Source organism: Salarias fasciatus, chromosome 11, assembly GCF_902148845.1.
Source record: "Salarias fasciatus chromosome 11, fSalaFa1.1, whole genome shotgun sequence".
In the NCBI taxonomy this organism is placed as follows: domain Eukaryota; kingdom Metazoa; phylum Chordata; class Actinopteri; order Blenniiformes; family Blenniidae; genus Salarias; species Salarias fasciatus.
The window spans coordinates 6,854,572-6,876,407 of record NC_043755.1 but is presented as its reverse complement, the minus strand read 5'-3'; the positions used below and the strand labels follow the sequence as shown (position 1 = coordinate 6,876,407).

At 42.5% G+C, this 21,836-nt stretch overlaps 1 protein-coding gene across 4 annotated transcripts in view; it reads right to left on the bottom strand.

Moving 5' to 3' along the window:
• ddr1 (discoidin domain receptor tyrosine kinase 1) overlaps positions 1–21,836 on the bottom strand; it is a 50,497-nt gene that overhangs the window by 16,280 nt on the left and 12,381 nt on the right. For 3 of the 4 annotated variants that reach the window (XM_030103077.1, XM_030103080.1, XM_030103079.1), the window contains exons 2-8: positions 17,810–17,967; positions 13,085–13,187; positions 9,468–9,543; positions 7,270–7,422; positions 6,543–6,690; positions 4,293–4,395; positions 3,374–3,560 (exon numbers count right to left, since the gene is read on the bottom strand). In XM_030103077.1, coding sequence (XP_029958937.1) covers positions 3,374–3,560; positions 4,293–4,395; positions 6,543–6,690; positions 7,270–7,422; positions 9,468–9,543; positions 13,085–13,187; positions 17,810–17,909 — 870 coding nt within the window. In that variant the 5' untranslated portion in view covers positions 17,910–17,967. Of the gene's footprint in view, positions 1–3,373; positions 3,561–4,292; positions 4,396–6,542; positions 6,691–7,269; positions 7,423–9,467; positions 9,544–13,084; positions 13,188–17,809; positions 17,968–21,836 lie in introns of those variants that run through there. The other variant, XM_030103078.1, reaches the window with a different exon arrangement.

Below are 21,836 nucleotides of genomic sequence, written 5' to 3'. Positions count from 1 at the left end.
AACTTTTATCCCACTGAAATACTTCACAATGGAAGATATCAAAAATACAGTCTTTTTGAAAGGTATTTCAAGAGTTAATTTTACCAAGAAACTTTTTATAGTCAAAAAGTAAATCATAATGTCATAACAACCCCTTTATTTATAACAAAATCTGTAGTGACATTATAAAAAGGACCAATATTACATATTTATATGATTGATGGCTGAAAAATTAGCCCACATGGGAAAACATTTCTCATGCTCTAAAACCTTGAGGATACAATTGGAATTACTCAGTCTACAGTCTAATGGGCAACAAAGGTTGCTAAACACTCCCCCAAGGTGTCTGCTGTCACTGTGATTGAATACAGTATGACATTTTTGATATTTTGTTGAAAAACAAAAAGCATCAATCCTGTGCACTAACTGGGAGTAAGTAAAACACATCAGTGTATTGTTAGCATATGAGCGGTTTAAAGCAACATTATCAGGTTTCATTGTTTACACACAGGCTACACCTATTTCAATAGTGCTTTCAAGTGTCTGAAATTGACATTAACTGAGCAGTTTGGCGGAAACAGGAAGATATGAGGAAATTAGCAATATGGAAATTAAGGATTATTTTAAGATTCAATTGAAAAAAGCAAAACAAAAACAAAAAAAGCTGCATCTAAAACCATCTCCTTTTGTAACAAATCACACAGTGTGTGTAAGTGTTACTATCTGGAAGAGTACAAATTGAGGTATGTGTGGTATGTTGTCGGTAATAGCAGGGGTCTAATAAGTCAACAGAGCCTTGGAAATCCACTACTCCTTCGGGGAATAAAGTGGACGGTTAAAAGCTTTATTGAAGAGCTTTACACCCCATTATGCATTACGTTTCTCGTGTTTCATCGTAAATCTAATTTACATTACAAATTCCCTGTGATCTTTTAGTTTGGCTCCACTTTAAGGTATGATTGTGACAAAAAGTTTCAAAAGACAGAACCAGAGCTCATCAGTGTGAAAAGAGGGGCGACTAATCCAGGTTATGACTGACGAAAGGTCAAAGAGCAGATTTCCCTTTGGGACGACGGCTATCCACAGGTTAAAGGAACTGTGACCTGCAGAGACGAGTCGGGCCAGAATTAGCTTCAGGTTCCCACTTTTTATTTATTTGACCTGTGTGTCTGACACATCCGCTCGACCCGACCAGCATAATGGCGTATGTCAGCTGAGGTTAGTGTGGGAAAACCACCAGGGAAAAGGCAGGAAAAACAGGATAAGCTTAGGAAAACACTTGGAATACCACAGGGGGAGGCTTTAAAAGGTAGCTGGGGTATGCAGGAATAATTATGGCAAAGAGGGAAAACATCGAGAAAAGTTGAACATTCACCAAATCTTATAAAAGCCATCGAGAAATTAACTTGTATCTTTAAAGATGAAAAAAGCTGAGGATGTATGGTGCAGCTCACACAAACTGACATTCTTATTCCGCTACAAGATACAGATATAATTCAAGCTGAGTTGTTTCATATTATCCTCTCTCTGGCTGCTCCACAAGCTCACCCCAAAAGTCGTGCACACCCACACACGCTCGCATATACACATGCGCACACACACACACAGACACACACACACACACACACACACACACACACACACACACAGACACACAGACACACAGACACACAGACACACAGACACACAGACACACACACACACACACACACACACACACACACACACACACACACACACACACACACACACACACACACACACACACACACACACACACACACACACACACACACACACACACACACACACACACACACACGTTATGACGCCATTCAGCGGATCTGGATCCCAGAGCGATGAGCCCAGAAGCACTGGCCCATGATAAACAATGGCGCATTCAAACTAATTAAATGGCTGCTGAGCTATTCCAGTCAAATGATACTTCCTGAAACAGCAAATTAACAGAGTTATTGTTGTCTCTCCCCCCAAAAAAACACACACACACAACAATGCTGATGGGAGTTTTGTTTCGGAGGCTGTGCTGCTGGTAGCCGAGCTGAGGAGCGTCATCAGATTCCCAGCACAGACACAACAGTTTGCTTGTTTTGGACTAATAAGATAATTAATTACCAAAAACAACGAATTAATTATAAACATTTCCGAATTAACCTATTTTTTTCAAAACGTAGACGGATATGTTAACAAATCTCAGTAAACATTGTCATCGGCTCGTCTCCTATGAATTAAACAATGATGAACTAAGAGAATTTGGCCAGTGAATTCCTTTTGGACTGCACAGCTGCAGAGGAAAGACATGCACAAAAAAAAACATGTGATGTCTGAGATGATGAAAAGACTGCATGTGTATGGAATCCTGTAGAGTCTGAATCATGTATTCAAACTTTGAAAAGGAAAGTCTTCCTGAACACAAAGAACAGGAATCAGTGCACATCAGTACATCTCTGCATCTATGTGCCGTCTGAATTTCAGGCAGTCTGGTCCAACACCCTTACAGTTAGTTACAGATAACAACCTATCACTTGTACTTCAATTTAATCCATTACAGCACTGAGAAGTGCATTGCTGTAAACATTTATCTGGTAAATGTAAGGTTAGGGCTCCTTTATTGTTCTCCTGTGTAAGAAATAGTGACTATTATACATATAACACATTCAGTACAACAAAAAAGACCAAAAGACAGAAATAAAGAAACATTACTGAACTAATGGCCTTATTCACTGTTTGTCCTAAAGGATTGTTTTACCCAAACCAGCTCTCGATGACACTGGTGACCGCTGGTAAAATAACCTCCATCCAGTTGAACAAATCATGTTGTGCTATCCATAAAGCATAACAGTCATGATCTCATTTATTTAACCTAAATAACATGGATATATTATTTATGAATACCAAATATTGCATGTTTACTTCCAGTGTTGAACTAAATTAATAAACATCATCATAAATTATATAAAGTCCAATTAAATTAAACAAAACAAAAAAAAGGAAAGATGAAAGCTTCTTCTTTTCTCCTTCATTCTTTCATTGTCTATTAACACAGTGGATCTAAGCAGGTTCTCAGTTCACTAACTGATCACTCAGTCTATCACTTTTCATTACATAACCACAAAGTGATGGTACCGTGTAAAATTCATCTGTCTGGGGCTCTTTGAAACTGCTTCTCCGGCAGATCAGTTTACAATTTTAAACAGCATTAAAAAAGTTCTTTGAAACACATGGTGTACTGATATTTGGGATTATTTAAGGTTTAAGTTTATATCATAGTTTGCAGCTGTGTAACAATGTATCTATGGAGCCATGATGGAAATAAATGCAAATTTTTCAACCTCAAAAACAATGTGGAAAGTTCAACAGTTGGATCAGTGCCTACCTGCATGTTGTGGAAAACCCGAGGCTTCTCGAAGTGGAACTCAATATCCACGCTGCCTTGCCCAAGGGCTTCCCGGCTCCAGCCTAAGTAGTCATACCCGGGCCACACCCTGAGCTCTTTGGTTTGTATGAAGTCGTCGCCTCCCAGGACACCGTCGCACAGCTGACCCAGACCTCCAAACTGCATCCTACACACACACACACACACACACACACACACAGGAAAAGGTACAGCTTTACATGCAGGTCTGTGGAGACATATTGATGTGAGCTTGATGTAATTTCCCCAACACACGCACGCACGTACGCATGCACGCACACACAAAGCAACACAAAGGGATCACAATACAGGTCCCTCCGCTCCCCGCCATGTGAGCCCTCACACATACATCTGCTCCAAATACGTCTGGATTACATCAAGAGTGCGGCTTCGCCTGCTTGCAAAACATTTCAGCTCCATTAACTGCACAGCCCATGCAAGTGAGGACGCCCACCCCTCAAATTCACCCACTCCTCTGCTCCCTGCCAAAACATTACAGCCAGGAAACACGCCTCAAATCCCAGAGCTGCTAAAAAAAAAAAAAAAAAAAAAAGAAAATTCCCTTTCGATTAGGCAGGCAGAATAAACTTTCAAGAAAGGATTTGGCTGAGACCCCACTTTACTGCTAGCAGATGTGATGAGTGCTGCCCGGACGCTTTTGCTGCCTCAGTGATGGAGGCATATTTCTAACCACAAATTCCTGAGTATAAAACTTGTGAGTTTTCATCATGATCATATTTACCACAACACTGCTGTAACCGCATCTGTACATTTCCATAAAAAGAAAATCGATGAGTTTGGAGGTTCTATGGAAATCAGACGCCTACGCGCACATAAAAATGGAAATGGAAACGACGCCCGGAGCAGCCGAGTCTCTTACCCTTGTTCTGTGCTTCCATCGTAGGTGGAGTCGTTCAGGTAGACGGGCATCCCAGGCAAGTGCATGACGTGGCCCACAGGAGCCGTGTAAGCCTTCAACCCATCTGGGAGACAGAGACGGAAGGGGATTGGAGATGGATTGGAATTGTGCCGCATTTCGCCTTTGACGCTTTACATTTTCATCAAGAGCAGCTGCACGTCTTCGAAACTCACATTAGGCAGAAACCAGTGCAGCGAGGAAACGGCTGCGGCTGGTTTTTTAAGTAGTAAAACAAACGAAGGGGTCAGCTCCTCGGGCCCACTCGGCTCCAGCCACCATTTATCGGCGAAACCCAAGCCTCCCTGCTCTAACATTCAGCTAATCAACCTGCTCGCTCAGACCAGCGGTGACGTCAACCGCGCCGGCCGCGGCGCGCTGCCCTGCTACACATAATAAACATTTACAGTATGTGTGCAGTACGCTCTGTTTGCACATAAACGAGCGCCTGTGGATGTGATTATATCTGCGTGCCAGTGACCGAGTGCACGGCCGTCAAGCGGATGCAAACAAAAAGTTTTTAGAAAAATAAGCAAAGGAAATACTTTGTCCTGCCTCTTTGTTTTCTGACGTGAGACGAAGTCAAATGTGTGCAAAACCAAACACTGTACTGATTTTACGTAATCTCTGTCCTGTAGATGAACTGAGCTGCAGCACCTCAAAAACCCACAGCGGAGCATATTTTACAGAGATGGCCTCCCCGAAGACACGGACCGGGGTCTTTTAGTGTTGGTGACAGCTCTGATTTACAGGCAGCCTCGTGCTGTATGAGGGAGGCGGATGGGCCGGGAGACGAGGTGAGCCAGTCGTAAATATCCAGCTCGTCAGTGTTGTGCTTCAGGAAACACAGGGACCAACATCATCTATCAAAGCCTGGCTTCTTTTATCCGGGCAAATCCTCCGGGCTGTAAATTTGATGTAATGCTTCAGCTCTGTGCACGGGACGTATGGTAAAAACATGCACTCTTAATCACGGCCAGCTGAGATAGGAATCAATCCGGGAGAGCAGTAAACCGTCACCTTCAACATGAGAGAAGTCATCAAGTTTATTCAGATCTGAAGGACATGCGTTTGAGTAAGCCTATCAAATGGTTTATTAAGTCAATGGTTCCTAACCTTTCTTCCCTGGAGAAAACCACTTCAATCTCTCATTTGCCAACGCATTTATCCTGCGTCTCACTGGGCTGCAGCAGACTGTGGACGGAATTCACAGAGCTCTTAAACACTGGCGGGAGCAGGGGGGGGTGCACCTTCCCAGTGGGAGCAGCAGGGTCTCACAAACCTGTCACCTAAGATTAAGAATCAATATTTTTGAAAATTTGTTGACCCATTTTTTTATTTTATTTTCCACTGAATACTCACATATTTCCCAAAGAAGTTTAAAATCTTTTTCAATTCAGCTTTTGTGAATTATAAACAAGTTAGCTTTCACAAAGTTCTCCATTCAGAAGCTTCTGCCCGTCTTTTATTGAGCTCTGCTTTGCTTGACAAAATGTCTGAAGACAAAATGCTTGTCTGAGTGGTTCCTCTCTGTGGCTGTCCTGTCCTCCTCTGCCTTTCTATCCAATAACCCCAGAGTGAACAGCAGAAAGTCGCCACCTGTGGCTCTGGTTATGCAGAGGGCTTTTACAGCAGCAAGGAGCCTCTCCTTTCCAACAGGCACCTTTATGTGGAATAGTTGGGTTTTTCTCTTTGTCATTAGTGCTGGTAAATAAGCAAAAGACAGTCGCAATCTGGAAAATGTTGTTCGAATCACAAGCAACTTGAGGCACAAATTTATCAAAAATTTCCCCAGAGTTTGTTCCACATTCTTGCTACATCTGCAGGAAACCAATTCAGGGTGTGATCAATTGAAAAATTGATTTTGTTGGTCTCCAACCAGTAGCTCTCTCAGCCCAGAGCTGTAGGACGCATTACAGTGAAGCCAAACTTTTGTAGACACCACTTTAACCAGCACACAAAAGCAGGATACCAACTTAAAAGCACTGAATAGTTCAAGTTTTGAATAAAATAATAAAGTGTCTTAAAATGTTTTTTTGTCGTGCAGATATAATTTTGACATCCGCAGAGCAGAAAACCTTTAATATATCCCAAGGGCGGTCCTGATGGCAAGTTAATGACCAGACAATGAGCTTAATCCAAACAAATGTCCAAACAAATTGACACATCATGTATCATTGTTCATTCGTCCATCACCTCCATGCAAACACTTACCGTTCCACAGACAACCGTAGAGCTCCACCCGAAGGCAAACACTCATAACTCGGTCTGCCAGGGGGTAGAAACGCACCATGCGGGCCACGATGGGAGGTCCCAGATCTTTCAGCACAACATCATAGGTGTTCTCATTACCCGACACCACCTGTGGGAGAGCAGAACAACGGCTCGGTCACACAGCGCACTGCTCAGCCGGGCTGTTAACTGCAGGGAGACATGGATATCGCCTGAAGCTTCTGACTTTTTATTCAGTGTGTGAACTCAGATTAATTTCATCTAAACAGTACTGAAACAAACTCACTTCGCTTTGTCTTCATAGGAAAAAGAAGGAAGAAGGCCGATTTTATATGGGATGCCTCTGGCAGCTTTTTGTAGGTGAAGTGCATTGGTTTACATTCTCAGATTATTTGTCAGGCATGGTGATAAGGTCAGAACTGCGAGCCCAAAATAGCCCTTCTCTTAACAATGGAGATCTGCAATGCCGCTCTATCATGTGACAGTAGAACAGGACTTGTCAACAAAGACAATATCGGGCATTTAACTTCACTGATGATCAACTCTGCATGACGCTCGGCACCCCAGAGAGATTTTTCTCATCAATAATCCGGAGCATTTCTTCTTTGTAAATTCAAGGTTTTGATGATCAAAGGTTATTTAATCTGTCGTCTTCCTCCGCTGGAGTGCAGACCTGGAGGAGACCCTCATTAAGAAGAGCTGAGCTTACTTCTTGGCCCCAGCGGTCCTTCCAGGTGTTCCATTTCACTCCGTCCCTGGAGTAGCGGAGGCGGTAACTGCGAGCGAACTCCTGGCCGTGTCCGTCGGCATGGCGACCTTGGGTGCCCACCAGAGCCAGGAAGTGAAGTTTGCGCAGGTCGATCTACGGATGACCACAACAGATTTAAATACATAGACTATATGTATTTCAAGACTTTTAAAGCAACTTGATAAGTAGAGACAAAAAGCTTTTTATTTTTTTATTTTACTTGCTTTGCTTTTTTGCATTTTTTCCTTTACTGAGATGTTTTTCACAGTGACATTGTGCTGTCATGGTTAATAGCCTGGCTTCTTATTATTAAGGGTTAATTGGTGACTAGATCTTCTGTACATGAGTGAATGAATGCTTTTCTATCCATCCTGCAACTCCAGTTGTTTTAGGTCCTAACTTGATGAGTAAGTACTCTACATGCAAAGATTACATACCATCATTTTTACCAATCATAAATGCTGTCTAGTCTAAAAGGATTTTCACTCGTCCTTCGAAGATAGCAAAAAAGGTAATACAAAATGATAAAATAAATCAGAAAATAGGAATATCACTGAAAAGCTTGTTGGAACATCTGCGATGAAAAAGGCTCTCAAAGACTCCCGACGCCACTGAATTTTAAGACCAGCATCAACCCAAACTTGTCCCTGGCTTTGACTGAGTGTGTGAACAATACCACATCCTCCCTTCACCCCCAGTTACAGCACCTCGCCTACAGCTGCCGCATACATGAAAAGGAATAGGCATTCAGTGGAGCTTGGTTCAGCCACTAGACTTTAAAGAGTATGAGCACGTCAGTGAGTATCAATTTTCCGACAGCTGGAAATGGAGAACAAGAAACTTCATTATTTCCCTTTATATACTGACCTGAGGACTTATTAGTTTGATAAGAGTCAATTGAAATGTCCCGACTTGTTTTGGATGATTGAGGCTGATCTGTCAAGCTGGCTTCTGAATATGGAGATTTCTGTTTTAGGGAAATTGCTGGAAGATGGCTGGCAGCTAAGACAGAACTCACTGTATCCATTACTGAAAAAGCAATTACTGTCATATAAATCAAATTGATTGCATTGTTTTCTTTTGCATTTTTTTTTTGATTGTGTGCTTATTTTAATTGTGATGCACATGTCCACTTAAATGATTATCTGCAAAGGGGTGACTACACATTTCCCATAATGTTTTTTGTTTTTTGTACATTTCTGAATGTCAATCCGAAGTGAAGCCAGAAGGAAACAACAGCTAATATTGTAACAGCAACAAATTGGATTTACTCTGATGAGTCACTAAAGGCTCCTGTGACTATAATTACATATAGAACGTCTGGATTTTTTGTGTAAATGACTGTCTGTGCCTCTTTTTCCAAGATAATGTCAAACTTCAATATTTGGCCATGTTTTAATATGAATGTGCCTTTTTGATAATATTGACAAATGTTTGAAATATTCTTGAATTATGTCGGTGATGAGCTGGCAAAGTGCTTGGAGCCCCCAGAATGATGAGTACATGGGCACAAAGCTTGATTTCTCTGGTAGTTTTCACATAGTTAAGATAACAAAGGATGAGGATTCAAGGGCAAATGTGTCAAACATCAGGCCAAGGTACAAAAACTGGTCTATGAGCGGCTCTGATCCAGTCCACAGGAAGAGCTTTATTGAAAAAAAGGCCAGTATGAACTTTAATTTTTCAATAGCAGTGGCTGAATCAGTTTGTGATTTATTCACTGTGTGCCACGCTGTTTTTGTAAGGCTAACTGAGAACTGCGTGGAGAGATCAGTGATGCAGCAGTTGCACAGTGTCTATCCCACTGCTATCAAAGTTGCATTTGCATTAAATCCACCCTGTGAAGGTGGATTCGAAAAAACTTGCTGAAGGCTGCAAATAATCATGCAAAGTCAGAATAGACTGAAAAAAAAAACACTACGATAGTTGAATTTCAGATCTATCTGTGAATTTGAAATAAGAAAAAAAGCGTGAAGTAAAGTAATCTTACACAATTTCTTTCTTTGAAATATTCAAGGACGAAGTTTATTTTGCAGCAAATTGCACCTGTGTTTCTTCAAAAAAATTCAACTTGAATAGAAGAGTTAATGAAAACAACTCCAACATTCAATGTTTTACTCTACAAACAATGCAGGCAGTGAGTAAGCCAAGCGTCTGACCTGAAGGTACTCTGATCCGCTGGGAAAGACGGCTCCTGCTGGACACCACGCCCCGTCGCCTTCTCCAGTGCTCAACCTGAGGCACACAGAGACACAAAGGGAGGAATTAATGTGGTGTGGTGCAGTGAGAAGAACTAACTTTAAGTTCTGAAAACAAAAACATGATTGAAAAGTCCAAAAACCTGCAGTCCCCGACGCAAACCTTCACACAGATACGAGCGCACCTACAATACTGACTACATCAAAACCCTCAGTGCCGGCAGCGCGCAGAAATACAAGTGAGAATTCAGTACAAACAGTCCAATCCTCCTCTTCTAGCAGCGCATATATTGGATTCCACAGGAGCCAAATGTTCACAGATAAATAAAGCAATGCTGCCTGACAAATAGAGGAGCTGAGAGAAGGAGACCTGGCAATGGCTAAAAACTCGCAGAGCGACTGTGGACAGATGGAAAATACAGAGACACAGAGGGCTCGTGAAGAGAGGAAACAACCATGAAGAGAGTGAAAGAGTGAAAATTAAAAGCTCCTCTGCATTCTTTAAACCTCACAGCAAGATATGGTGTGGACCGATTGTTGCTCGCAGCTCCGCAGGCCACACACGGAGATTTTCACTCGCCGTGACCTCCTTCAGTACCGCCAGTAAGCAGAGGTCACGCCGGCACCACACATCGGCCGCATGAAGACCACAAACTTGGCAGTGCGTCTCTCACAACTCGTACGAGGAGCTCCGGGAACGGACGCCAGGCCGCAACCACGCTCTGACCGCTGTGGGGCTCCTCTCTCGAAATGCAAGCTGCTGCTCCGACCGCCAAACAAATCGCTGTATCAACTCAGTCACACGCTGACAGCAAAGCTTGAATTTCAATCAATCTTCACGGGCAGGCGGTGAGATCATACGGCTGGCAGCGAACAGATGATATCGACACATTAGTGAGGCCATCAAGAGTCCTGTGGTAGTGGGAGGAGGCGAGAAGGACAGGATTACCACAACGGAGATCCTCCATCCACAGACACTCATTTATGCTCTATTCCTTTCTGCCTCCATATCAGGCGATTCTTCAGTCGTCTCATTGTTCTCATCGAACAATATGCCTTTAATTTGAGTAAGAACAGCAGTGAAAAAATGCTCAGCAGTCCTGAATCTCTCACTTCACACAACACTTTCACTCAAACCCTGTTTTGAAATTAATTTCTCCCCAGCTTTCAGCACGCGATTGCAGCGAAACCCCTCTTGCTTGGTTTTTTTTTTTTTTCCATCTTACTCTATGTCCGCTGCGCTCTCTGTTTTCTCTCTTTGGGTCTCCCCAATGTGTCTTAAACATAGCTGGGGTTAATAATCATTTCCACATGGTTAGACACTCAGCCAAGAGACCCAGCCCAACACACTGATGGAGACAAATGAATGCAAATACACAAACACACAGACACACACTCACACACACACACAGAGTGCTTTTACACGTGGCTGTAACATGTTGCAGGTCTGACGTTGCCTTCGTAAATCAGACCTCACTGCCAGACAGATGAGATGGTAATGTAATTATCAAGGAGGTTTTATGGAGACACACAATATCTTCTTCTATGATAATCTAATAAAGTGCCTGAAAATTGCTTTTGCGTGCTGCCAACAGCCGGAAAGTAGACAAACTCATCAGACTGCAGCTTTGCTGGGTATCGGACTCACAGCAAGTACTTGAACACAGGTAATAGTAACTTGCATTTGAGTAACAATACTATTTACTTATAAAAACAACTTCCTATTACTTTTTAAGGATTACTTTTAATCGGACGGCTTAATGGCGTTCATGTATTAGAATTCCTGAGATGTATTAGCCGAGCTGACGGCACCGTCAGTCTAATCAGTTCTCAACATCTGGTTTGGCTGGAGCTACATCGGTTCATTGGAAGTCAAGTGGCGATGCACACGTGTTGGTTGTGGTGTGTTTGGACAAATCAGGCATTATTCAGTCATTCATTAGTCAGTCTGGCATATTCAACTGCCTGTGCTCCCACAAGGGAAAAACACTTTGCAGAAATCATGTAAAACTCTGTAATGCACCTGCAGAACTGTTTACACATGGAGCTGCATGTCTTCTAAACGCTAAAGCACAATGCTGCTTTTCAGGAGAGGAGAACAAACATGATTTCCTATTTACCATCCAGTTGGTACAGATTCAAGGCAGAGTGCATGAATGAAGTCCATTTTATATGATACATCAAATGAGAGCTATTATACCATTGTTGATTAAAGCGTTTTCCTTTTGTTATATAATTGAATTTGCTGTCCACGCAGAAGGCATATTTTAAATTTGAAACTATAGGGGTATGTTAAGTAAACTTCAAGTATTATTTGATAATTAAAGCATGATGACTCCACATTAAATTTGCTTAAAGTCTAGTGAAGGTGTGAAGCTCATAAAAACATTGTAAATGTTACTAATTCCATAACAGTAAACACTTAATAATATGTTGCTAAAGCCGTGGCGTTACAGTAACACACCTCACCTCAGCGACATGATGCACATGAGCATTAGGAGATGTCTTCCAGACAGATGGAGCACATGATCACGTTTGTACAACAGAATGTGCGACATGCTGACCTTTACTGTTTAATGACAACACTGATAATCCAGGCTGATAATCACCCCTAATTGTTGTTTTTATGTGTTGTTATTGCCTCTAAGAGACTCAGCTGCATTTAAAGAGTTGTGGGCAGCAGTCTGCAGGGCTGGTTGATTCTATTCCAAGTGGTAATTATATTTTCTATACAGGAAGTTCTCTCAAAGGCTGGATTAGAAAGGAAAACTTCAAAGTGTCCTACCTGTGGTTTCGTGTGCTTTTAATAAATGTATCACCATCAATACACACACCGCATCAGCCCTCATCATTGTGCTCTCAAAGCAGCGCTTTGCTTTGAGCTACAAATGTGAAAAATCTATCTTTACTCTCTCTGCTATCTAACGGGTTTCCCTTCATTTCAAAACAACGTGAAAATCAGATAAAATGCTGTGAATTAAAATCATCTGGGTTATGTAATCCAATTCAGTGAATCCCGATTAATGAATGTAAGGTTTACACCGACACTGCCAGGTATTGTCTGCGCTGCATTATCTCACAATAACAAATCAATGACTAACAGGAATGACAGGAAAATAACCTCTTTAATCCATTACCATAGGGCACACAACCAAAGGGAAAAAACCCAGGAGAAATGTAAACCACATGGGTGTTGTTCTTTAAATAATGACATTTTAACTAAAACAAAGTGTGAGCTCTGCTGTTCATAACAGGGAACAGTATTTGGATGAAAATCAAGACATTTATGACCGGCTAATCAGAGTTAGCTGGGCTTCAGCGGTTAAACTGATGCTGGTGTGTGGATGTGTGTGTGTGTGTGTAGTGAGTCATGAGATCACTGCTGCTGACAGCCATTTCTCAGTCTGGGGTTCAATTACTGTTTCACGTGGGAGACAAATTACAGCTTTTTTAACAGCAAAAAAAAAAGTTTGTCTCCATGGAAATCTTTTTAATTACACTAAATGTAGTTTGTTCCTTTCCAGCTTGCACACACACACACACACACACACACACACGCATGCATACACACGTCCCACCTTCCATGTTTGGCCTCGGTGGAGTCGGACCAGGCGCTGGAGGCAGTGATATCAGAGTCTGGGATGGTGCCATCCTCCATCCCGAGGGCGTAGCGACACTGAGCTGTAAGGGAAGCATCGAGGGAAATAAAGAGACAAAGCAAGTCAGATGGAGACGGTGGAGAGATAAAGATATGATAAAAATGCCGCTCGTCATGATATACGTCCGGAGGAAACCTCATATTTCTGTTTAACAGCCAGCAGCCGACATTGGTCATGGAGCATAATGTCGTTATGTCATCTCTGGGAAAACTTCAGGATTTCATGCTTCATAGTTCACACAGACAAGGAGCAGACCAAGAATAACACACAAATACTCTTTTTTTTCCCCTGTTACTTAATACACACTCTCTCAGCGACTTGATGTTGTGTGTAAATGCAGCGTTATGAATCATTTATACCAGTGAATCAGCTTGAAAACTGTCATCAAAAGCAGTCATTAATTCCCATACAGTCAGCACTTTAAAAATTCAATTAAAAAAAAAAATGAAGTGGCAACGGTTACTCATTACTTCTTTCAAAGATATTGGAATTATTTTGTAACTGCAAATTAAAAGGGTAATTAATTACATTGGGAAAATAACCCTTGCATAACTTGAAATTCCATCTATTAATAACGATGTCTTAATAATATGAGCTGTATTGTACTTCTGCTGTGAGACTGCAGCTAAAGCTGTCAGCACCGTGTGGGTCGGTCTAATGACTCAGTCATTCAGTCACTTCCACTGAGGTTACAACAGCTCGTTTCAGGAAGCCGCCAAACACTCTGGATGCGAGAAATATTTGAAGGAAAAATAAAGAACAGGAAAAAGCACCATGAAAATAATGATCTCATTTATATTTCAGTGATCTTAACGGTTGCAAATATCATAATAGCAAAGATCACTTGGGTGTTACTGCAAAAACTACAAACATTACAGCAGTGCATTCCTTTATATATAATGTAGTGGTGATAACAAGTACTGATACTGCAGTTCTACAACTGTTTCCAAGCAAGACAAAAGGAAAGAGTTCAAACTCACAGAAGCCTCTATAAATGTCATTGTGGGACTAATTTCATTGCAGTAATCATTTACGAGCATGTTACTAATGGAAACCGTTATGTATCACAGGTTACTCACGTTGGCTGCTCTTATGATATTGGCCCTGTGAATCACTGTGATATGTCTTCTGAAACACTGAACTTTTTCCCTTTCATTGCTCCAACCTGCTCTACATCTCGTACAAAGCCACCTCCCCAGGGCTCCTGCATTGCTCCCTTTCCCATTACCACAACTTGGAGATTTGCAGAAAGAGAACAAAAGAGTCAAAGAAACTAAGGGGCAAAGGGAAAAAAAAAAAAAAAACAGACAGGTCTCAGTTATCTGCAGCGACTCTGCTCCAGCGGCAGCATTATCAAATGATCCAGATAGCGTGGTCCCAGGCAGGGATTACCAAACGAGCCAGCTATCCGCTCTGAAGTCAGTCATGAGGAAGGGGTGGGGGGACAGCAGGCTGAGGGAGTGTTTGGTCAGTGATAAAGTGGAAATGGGTCCTGACAGTGATATGGAGGGTTGGCTGAGGGTAAGAGAGAGAGGCAGGGGCGGGGTGGGGGGCTAACTCACTTTCTGTCATTGAGTCAGCGGACAGGAATGTTGGGCTGCATGACAAACCCTAAAACCCTGACTGGTGCAGCGCGCGCACACACTCACTCACAGACACACACACACGCCCCTAAGGACAGGTGTCTGTATAATAACATCATCATGATAGCACATTCCCAATCAACAGCCCACCATCGGCGGTATTTTGATTTCTCACCGTCTCTGACCATCTGTGTCCTCTACGTTCACCCTTCGCTTTCTGTCATCTCTCATAAGATTTTACCCAGACTGCAACACTTCCTGCTCACACTGGTGAGCCCAATTCAGCTCCGTAAACAAAACAAATGTGTTCATCGTTCAAACTTCAAAACCAGACTCATGGAGCTGGAGCCACATCGTGCTTCCTCAAACACCAGGACTGTCACATTTCATCTGATGAAGGCCAGATAGTTCTGATTAAATGTGGAAAATATCTTTCACATTACAAGCTATTATTGTTCACGGCTGTTTGAAACATCGGTTGAAAATGCATTACTGTTCTCCACCTAATAAGACACTTTTAATTTGAAATATCTCTCAAGTGTCTCTATATAGATCACCACTGTAGCACTTACTTTACAATAGAGTTTTAGAAATGTTTAATGGGTTTCATCATATAATGCATTTTACCACTTGAGTAGTCTCAACAGGGTTTGAGTGTCTGAACCTCCAACCTCGGGGAAGGAGGATAATCTGCTCAACCGATGAAGCCATACCACAGTCTGTCCATGCATAAATCCATCTATTTTCTATAACGATTCATTTTATTGGAGCTGATCCCGGCTTAGTAAGGGCAAAGGCTTGGATGAAATAAATTGTATTTTCTACATATGTCAGGATTTTCCTTCAAAAATTCAAAGAAAAATATGTCTGGAAAAGGCCTGACCTCTGACCCCCCCAAACTGATCCCATCTAATCTGTTTCACGGTAAGTATTTGCTTTTCACGTAACAATTCAAAACATTATCAAATATAAACAGGAAATAGATTCACTGTTCCTGGCAGTGCCTCCGCTAGCCAGAGACGCTGCAGCTGAGAAACACATTTGTCCCGACCGGCCATGGCTGCAGTATATGCTGTTGGAAAACGTAATAAAAGTTTAAACGAGTAGGACTTCTTGGAGTATTGTGTTCAGATAAATGGGCCACACATAAAGCCGTTCGTCTCTCTTCAATATCTCCTTATCCTGAGACGGGTCACAGGGGACTTGAGGCTATCCCAGCTGACAATGAATGAAGGCATTGGAATCAGTTCATCAGTAATTCAGAGTGAACAAAAGTGCAAATTTTAAAGGAATTCCTGCAGTGCAATTGGGAGATATTGTACTGAGCAAGAATGGGACAAAGGGACAGAGGGACAGCCTGAAAACTTAATGTCGTCTGCCCGTAGCTGTCACCTCGTGAAGGAATAAAAACAGCAAATTCTCACATCTAGGAAGCCAAAAAGAAATGTTTTGATGCTTTAAGAAAAGCCCGGAGCTATGCTGGAGGCCTTGTGATTGTGAGCAATGCTTTAACCTAAAGGTAAGTGTGTTATCATCAATAAAACACGTACACCACGGAGCAGATGGTACACGGCTATAATAATCGCAGTTTGAACTTGTAAGTAAACTTGAGTTTGGTAAATAACTCTAAGTGAAGCTGCAGGGTTTGTTCTCATTATTAAAAGCTACTTGGATGTTAAAAGTTCTGTGTTTTGTATATTTTCAACCCGCTGCCTGTGTCTGAGCCTTGCTTGCTCTCCTGGATGCTGGGACGTACCTGAGCATGATGGGTGAGCATCTCTGATTAGCAGTGGTTCAGCAAAGCTGATTTTCGGCTTCCATGCTTCTGACTTAAAAGGCTGGCCGGTTTTCCCAGACTGATGGACTTTCATCTTACCATCTTCAACCAGACTGCCTGGATGCTTTTATGTCTAATGATGCAGAACTGAGCATTGTGTCAGAAGCCCAGCTTCTGACAGGTTTAACAGGTTTTGACACAATTTCATCATTTGCTATTGTTGCATGAACCCTTTCCCCCTGTTTGTTATGGAATTATATTATAGGTTTCTCTGTTTAAAAGACATACTCGTGTGGTTTTACCTTAGTGTCTGTTCCTGGAGGTTGCACTCTGATGTTAAAAGATTTTTACATCGAAATTCATCAAAGGTTGACATTGTCAGGTAACTGATAGGTCTTGGAAGCTTGAAAAAAGGCACTCACTTTTTTTTTTTTTATGTTGCATCACATTCCACCTGGACCTAAACTGATTCAGAGCAGCTACTGAATTTGAACTAAAAGGGCACCAGATCACTCCAGAGACCACAGCGAGCATCTTACTGTGAAATAACTGACTGCATCATCAAGACAAATACTGAAATACCAGAATAAAGTAGCGATGGCTGTTAACAAGATGGTGAAATCTATAGTTACTGTTTCAGGAAAACTCAAACGGTCATTTAGATCAGTGGCTCCATGTTTCTTTATTTTCAGAACTTCAGTGATGCCAAACGCTCATTCAAATCAGCCATCAATCAAAAATCACAAACCCTCTGATGTGAGCTTTGTTCATGTCCTCCATTTTGATTTTGAAATCTTTATTAGACAGGATGCCATTGAGGGCCCCTGGGAAATCCTTTCTAAACGACTCAAAGACTTTAATAATTAAACCCCACATGATTAAAAACAATAATCGATAGCGGCTGCATTACCCAGAGCTTGGTGCTGCAGTCAGAAGGTGCTGCTGCAGTAGGAAGGGGTGACACACACTGCAAACACTCTCCTCCGGTTACACCTGGCTGGCTCACATTCACTTCCTCGCTCCCTTCACCGACATTTTGACTGACACTTTCATGATCTGCCTGTGCATTAGCGGTCCTGACGAGCCGGAGGGGACGGGGGTGGGGGGGAAGGACCGCCTGGCTATCTCACTCTCGTATTACACAGGACTGGCTGGCAGGCAGGGGGAGGACATAGGATAGCCTGTTGATAGTGGGCGAAGAATGAGCCTTACTGATCTGAGAATGTGAGGAGAATGTCAGATGTTCAGAAGTTCTGTGTGCTGCGTGCGTTTGAATGAACCCACCTGGATTAAAGTGCCACTCGTGTTCCCCTGAAGGCGACGCCGGCACGGCCAAGACTGAGACCACGACCAGGGGGAACAGCCGCAGGGTTGTCAAGGCCATGGTGGCAGCAACACACCTGGTTACCTGTCCGGAGACGCACCGGTGACCACAGGCATACCTGTAGCAGACAAACGAAGCAGAGAGACGTTCTGAGCCACTTCAAACTTCCTGTCTGTGCTTTTTTTTTAAAATTGCGACAATCCGAGTCAAATCCTAAATGGCTCCTTTACATACGGCTCCACCCAGAGGCTGGGAAGCTCGGAGGCTCTCCATCGATAACCCAACTCCCTCAATCAAATCCTCCGATTCCAGAGCACGTTGCAAGTCTCAAAATCATTTGTTTCTTAACGTTTGCTACGCCAAGCTCAGCGATGGGCCAAACCCCAAAAGAGTGAGCACACAAGCATGCAACAAAGGCCACTTTCTCAGGCTAATTTGTTTTTCCTTTCTCGCCCCAGTATGGCACGATACAACGGTACTTTACTGCCTTTAGAAAGAATACAAACAGCTTGATAATTGAGGACAGTATAATTAGCCGTCGTCATTTGGCTGCAGTGAATTTCTCTCATTCAGTATTCAGAATGCCAATCACTTCTCCAAATTACTGATTTCGGGCCTACTTTCGCTTAACAGGATGGAGCATATTTGGAGCATGGCTTGAGGCATTTGTCTGGAATAAATAAACAGAGAGAGCTGCCAGACTGGAGACACGAAAGAGGATAAGTATTGGAGAGCAGAAGGACAGATGTCAAAGTGTTTTCCGTGAATTGCGAACACAAACATGGTCAGTTATTACCAAGAAAACAACTCACTCACAACAACAAAACAGACAGATTTTAATTAAATAGATTGTCAAGACAAAAACACCCGTCAATTTACACCAACTCTTAATTGTATGTTTGTTGGATACATCTTCATAAAACTACAACTATAAAATACAGGACTATGTGAGTGTGTGTGTGTGTGTGTGTGTGTGTGTGTGTGTGTGTGTGTGTGTGTGTGTGTGTGTGTGTGTAAATTCTTTCAGAGTGATGCTAATTCAACTTTATGATCATTTCGGGGCCTGCAGTCTGTGGGGCTGCTGAATTGCGTTGTGATATACTGAACTTCCAAAACGACCATAGAGTAAAAATCAATACCACTCTGGTTTCAACAAAAGCCGTGCATTACAACCTTCATAAAGGTGGGATTTACTGCAGGTCTGCAATATAAGGACGTATGGTTAGGTTTAGTGAGTGTCTCATAACCGGGCAATTAGGACTGTGCCCACATTGATTTTTAAAATGGCATCCTGTGGGTGTTTTATTACTAAAGCAAACATAAAAAAACATCATATATACAATAATTTTGTGGAAAAAAAGTTGCAATGTTAAAATACACAAAAGCAGGTGTTAAGGGATAGAAATGAACTATTAACACAATGCAAAGTGAATAAAGAGAAATCAGCATTTTGCGTAACAACTCTGCACCTGAAACAGAATCAACTAGAAGAAAGTTACTAAAAGTATTGTGCAGAAAAGTTGCTTGAAGCCTCTTTCAGACTTAAGCTCAGCTCTTTTGTGGAAGTACGCTCCCTCACATTCTTCTGTCTCTTCATGCAAAACCAAAACAGACATTATGAGATTGAGATCAAGACCGTGGGGGCCATCCCATCATTCCCAGGCCTTGTGTTTGACTTTGTTTTTTCAGTCAGTGATGATATTGGAGTATACTCCAAGACAGTTCCTAAGGATACTGGTTATGTGATTGCCTTTATTATACTACGCCATGGAGGAAAACCTGCAACCAATCAGATATTTTTATAGCTCTATCACTGCATATGTGACTGTTGGATGTGTGTGAGGAAGACTTCGAGCGATGGAACAAGAGGGAGGAAGAAAACTTCATGATAAGTGGACGTTTGAAGTGGGGGCGACAGCTGTTGAAGACAGAGAGGCCATGCTTTCCTCCCTGTAGACCCTCTGCGCTTCAGCTTCATCTCCAAGCAGACTGGGACAGGCCGACAGCTGACACACAGCTGTAGTGACAGAAGATCAGGAAGGAGAAGGGGAAAGGGGGGAGGGGGGTGGTCACTGGGGGAGGCAGGGCGAGGGAATGCACAGAAACCGAGCGAATGACGGCGCTGGCTGGGGCGCAACAGGGCGGAGACGGCAGGACAAGCGGAGCGATGACATGGGTACATGTGTGCGAGTATTTGTGAGGAGGGAGGCGGTGTGGAGAGGGTGACTTATGGCCCGGCGGTGTGTGTTTGCGTGGGTGCGAGGGGCGCGTATGTGGGCAGAGAGGAGGGCTCAAGGATAGCCAGCCGGTGCAGCTGTCCTGAACAGGAGACAGAGCGCAACCGATACATGGTGCATATGTTCCAAGTGTGGAGAGAAAGAAAGAGAAAGAAAGAGAGGCTGACGTCTTTTTTTCTTTATAGGAAAAAAAAAAAAAGTCTGAGTTGTCCAAGTGAGTAAGTATGCCTGCACACATGCCAGATGACAAAATGCTGAAATATGGGAATTACTGGACTAAGCCCTGTGTGCAAAATCAGAGCTGAGAACTTGATGGCTGAGGCTTCAAATCTGAAGCAATCGCTATAACAACCATCGCGGCGTCAACAAACATTAACCTTCGGCCGTCTCGTCAACGTTTGGTCGACGCGGGAGAACGCACGAGAGAGATGAGTCCGGCGCTCCTCACCAGACACGAAAAACCAATCAGAGCAACGTTTCAGCCGGCAGGAACCAAAGCGTCCACAACCATGTGAGAACATTGTTGCTGGAGAAGTCAAGTGGTGTTGAACAGCTGTGGTCAGTGCTCAGAGAGGAGGAGAAGGGCCCGCTGTGTTCTGGAGGAGGCAGCGCAGTGTGCAGCCCAATCTGCACGCTCACATTTTGTCTCGACTAATCCACGAGCAGGGCTAATGAATACTTATGAGCAGCTGCTGTTTCAGTCCCGCACAACAAAGCACAACTGACAAGAGAGGCTCGACACACACACACACACGTACTCACAGACACACACACTCCTTCAGTTGAGCGCCCATTGCATCATTGCAGATACATTGCCAGGCTCTATAATTAGATCACCCCGGTGAAAAGCTGGCAAGACGGCCGCCTTGGCTCCGGGTAGCGTCTTTTCTACAGAGCCCCTCACGCCGGACCCTCATATTCATTCTGCTTTCCAGTTGTTCAATAAAACGACTTCAGATGCCAGGACTGACTTGGAGGATCTTTCAGGTAGTTCTGCAAGTTTCTACAAACAATCTGTGTTTTATATCTGTCCCTGTTCTACAAAATGCTAAACCTTTTTCATTGTTTCCTGCACTGTAGAAAGTCAATAGTGTGACAAAGCTGACACATAAAAGAGTTAACAGCTCACTCTGAAGACACGCTCCACTTTTTGATCAGACTTCAAAGGACTTGCTGAAAAGCAATCCTTTGCATATTTTTGAAACTCATCCCACCAATTTTAGCAGCACTTGATCAATACAGCAACAGTGACAAAACAAACTGAGCACATTTACTGTATTGTGGAATTTCTTCTGAAAACCCCCCAATATTCTAGTAATGTATATGTTTTACTTACCTCACCTCATTGTCCCGAGTCTGTTCAGCTAAGAAGTTGAAAACACTGTTTGAGTTTGACTGGGTCCAACTCATACGAATAAAAGTAATTCTCTCTCAAGCCGGCTGCAATGAAACCTCATAATTTAACAAGATGCATTTAGATTTAGTTTAACTCAATGTAATATGTTAGTACAACTGATCGTTTTTAAGTTAATCAATTTTAAATCGTGATTGAATTATTTAATGAGCCAGATATTAAAAAAGTGAAATTCGTAAAATAAATCTTTCCATTAAATGCGATGAGCCAAAATCGTTCTAATTTAACTTGTTTATTTTGTTTTTGTCATGGCTGTTTTATGCTGCCATAACAATAACAGTTTGTCCCCCAATATGTATTTTAGAAATTAAGTTTCACAGTATTTCATTTATTTTT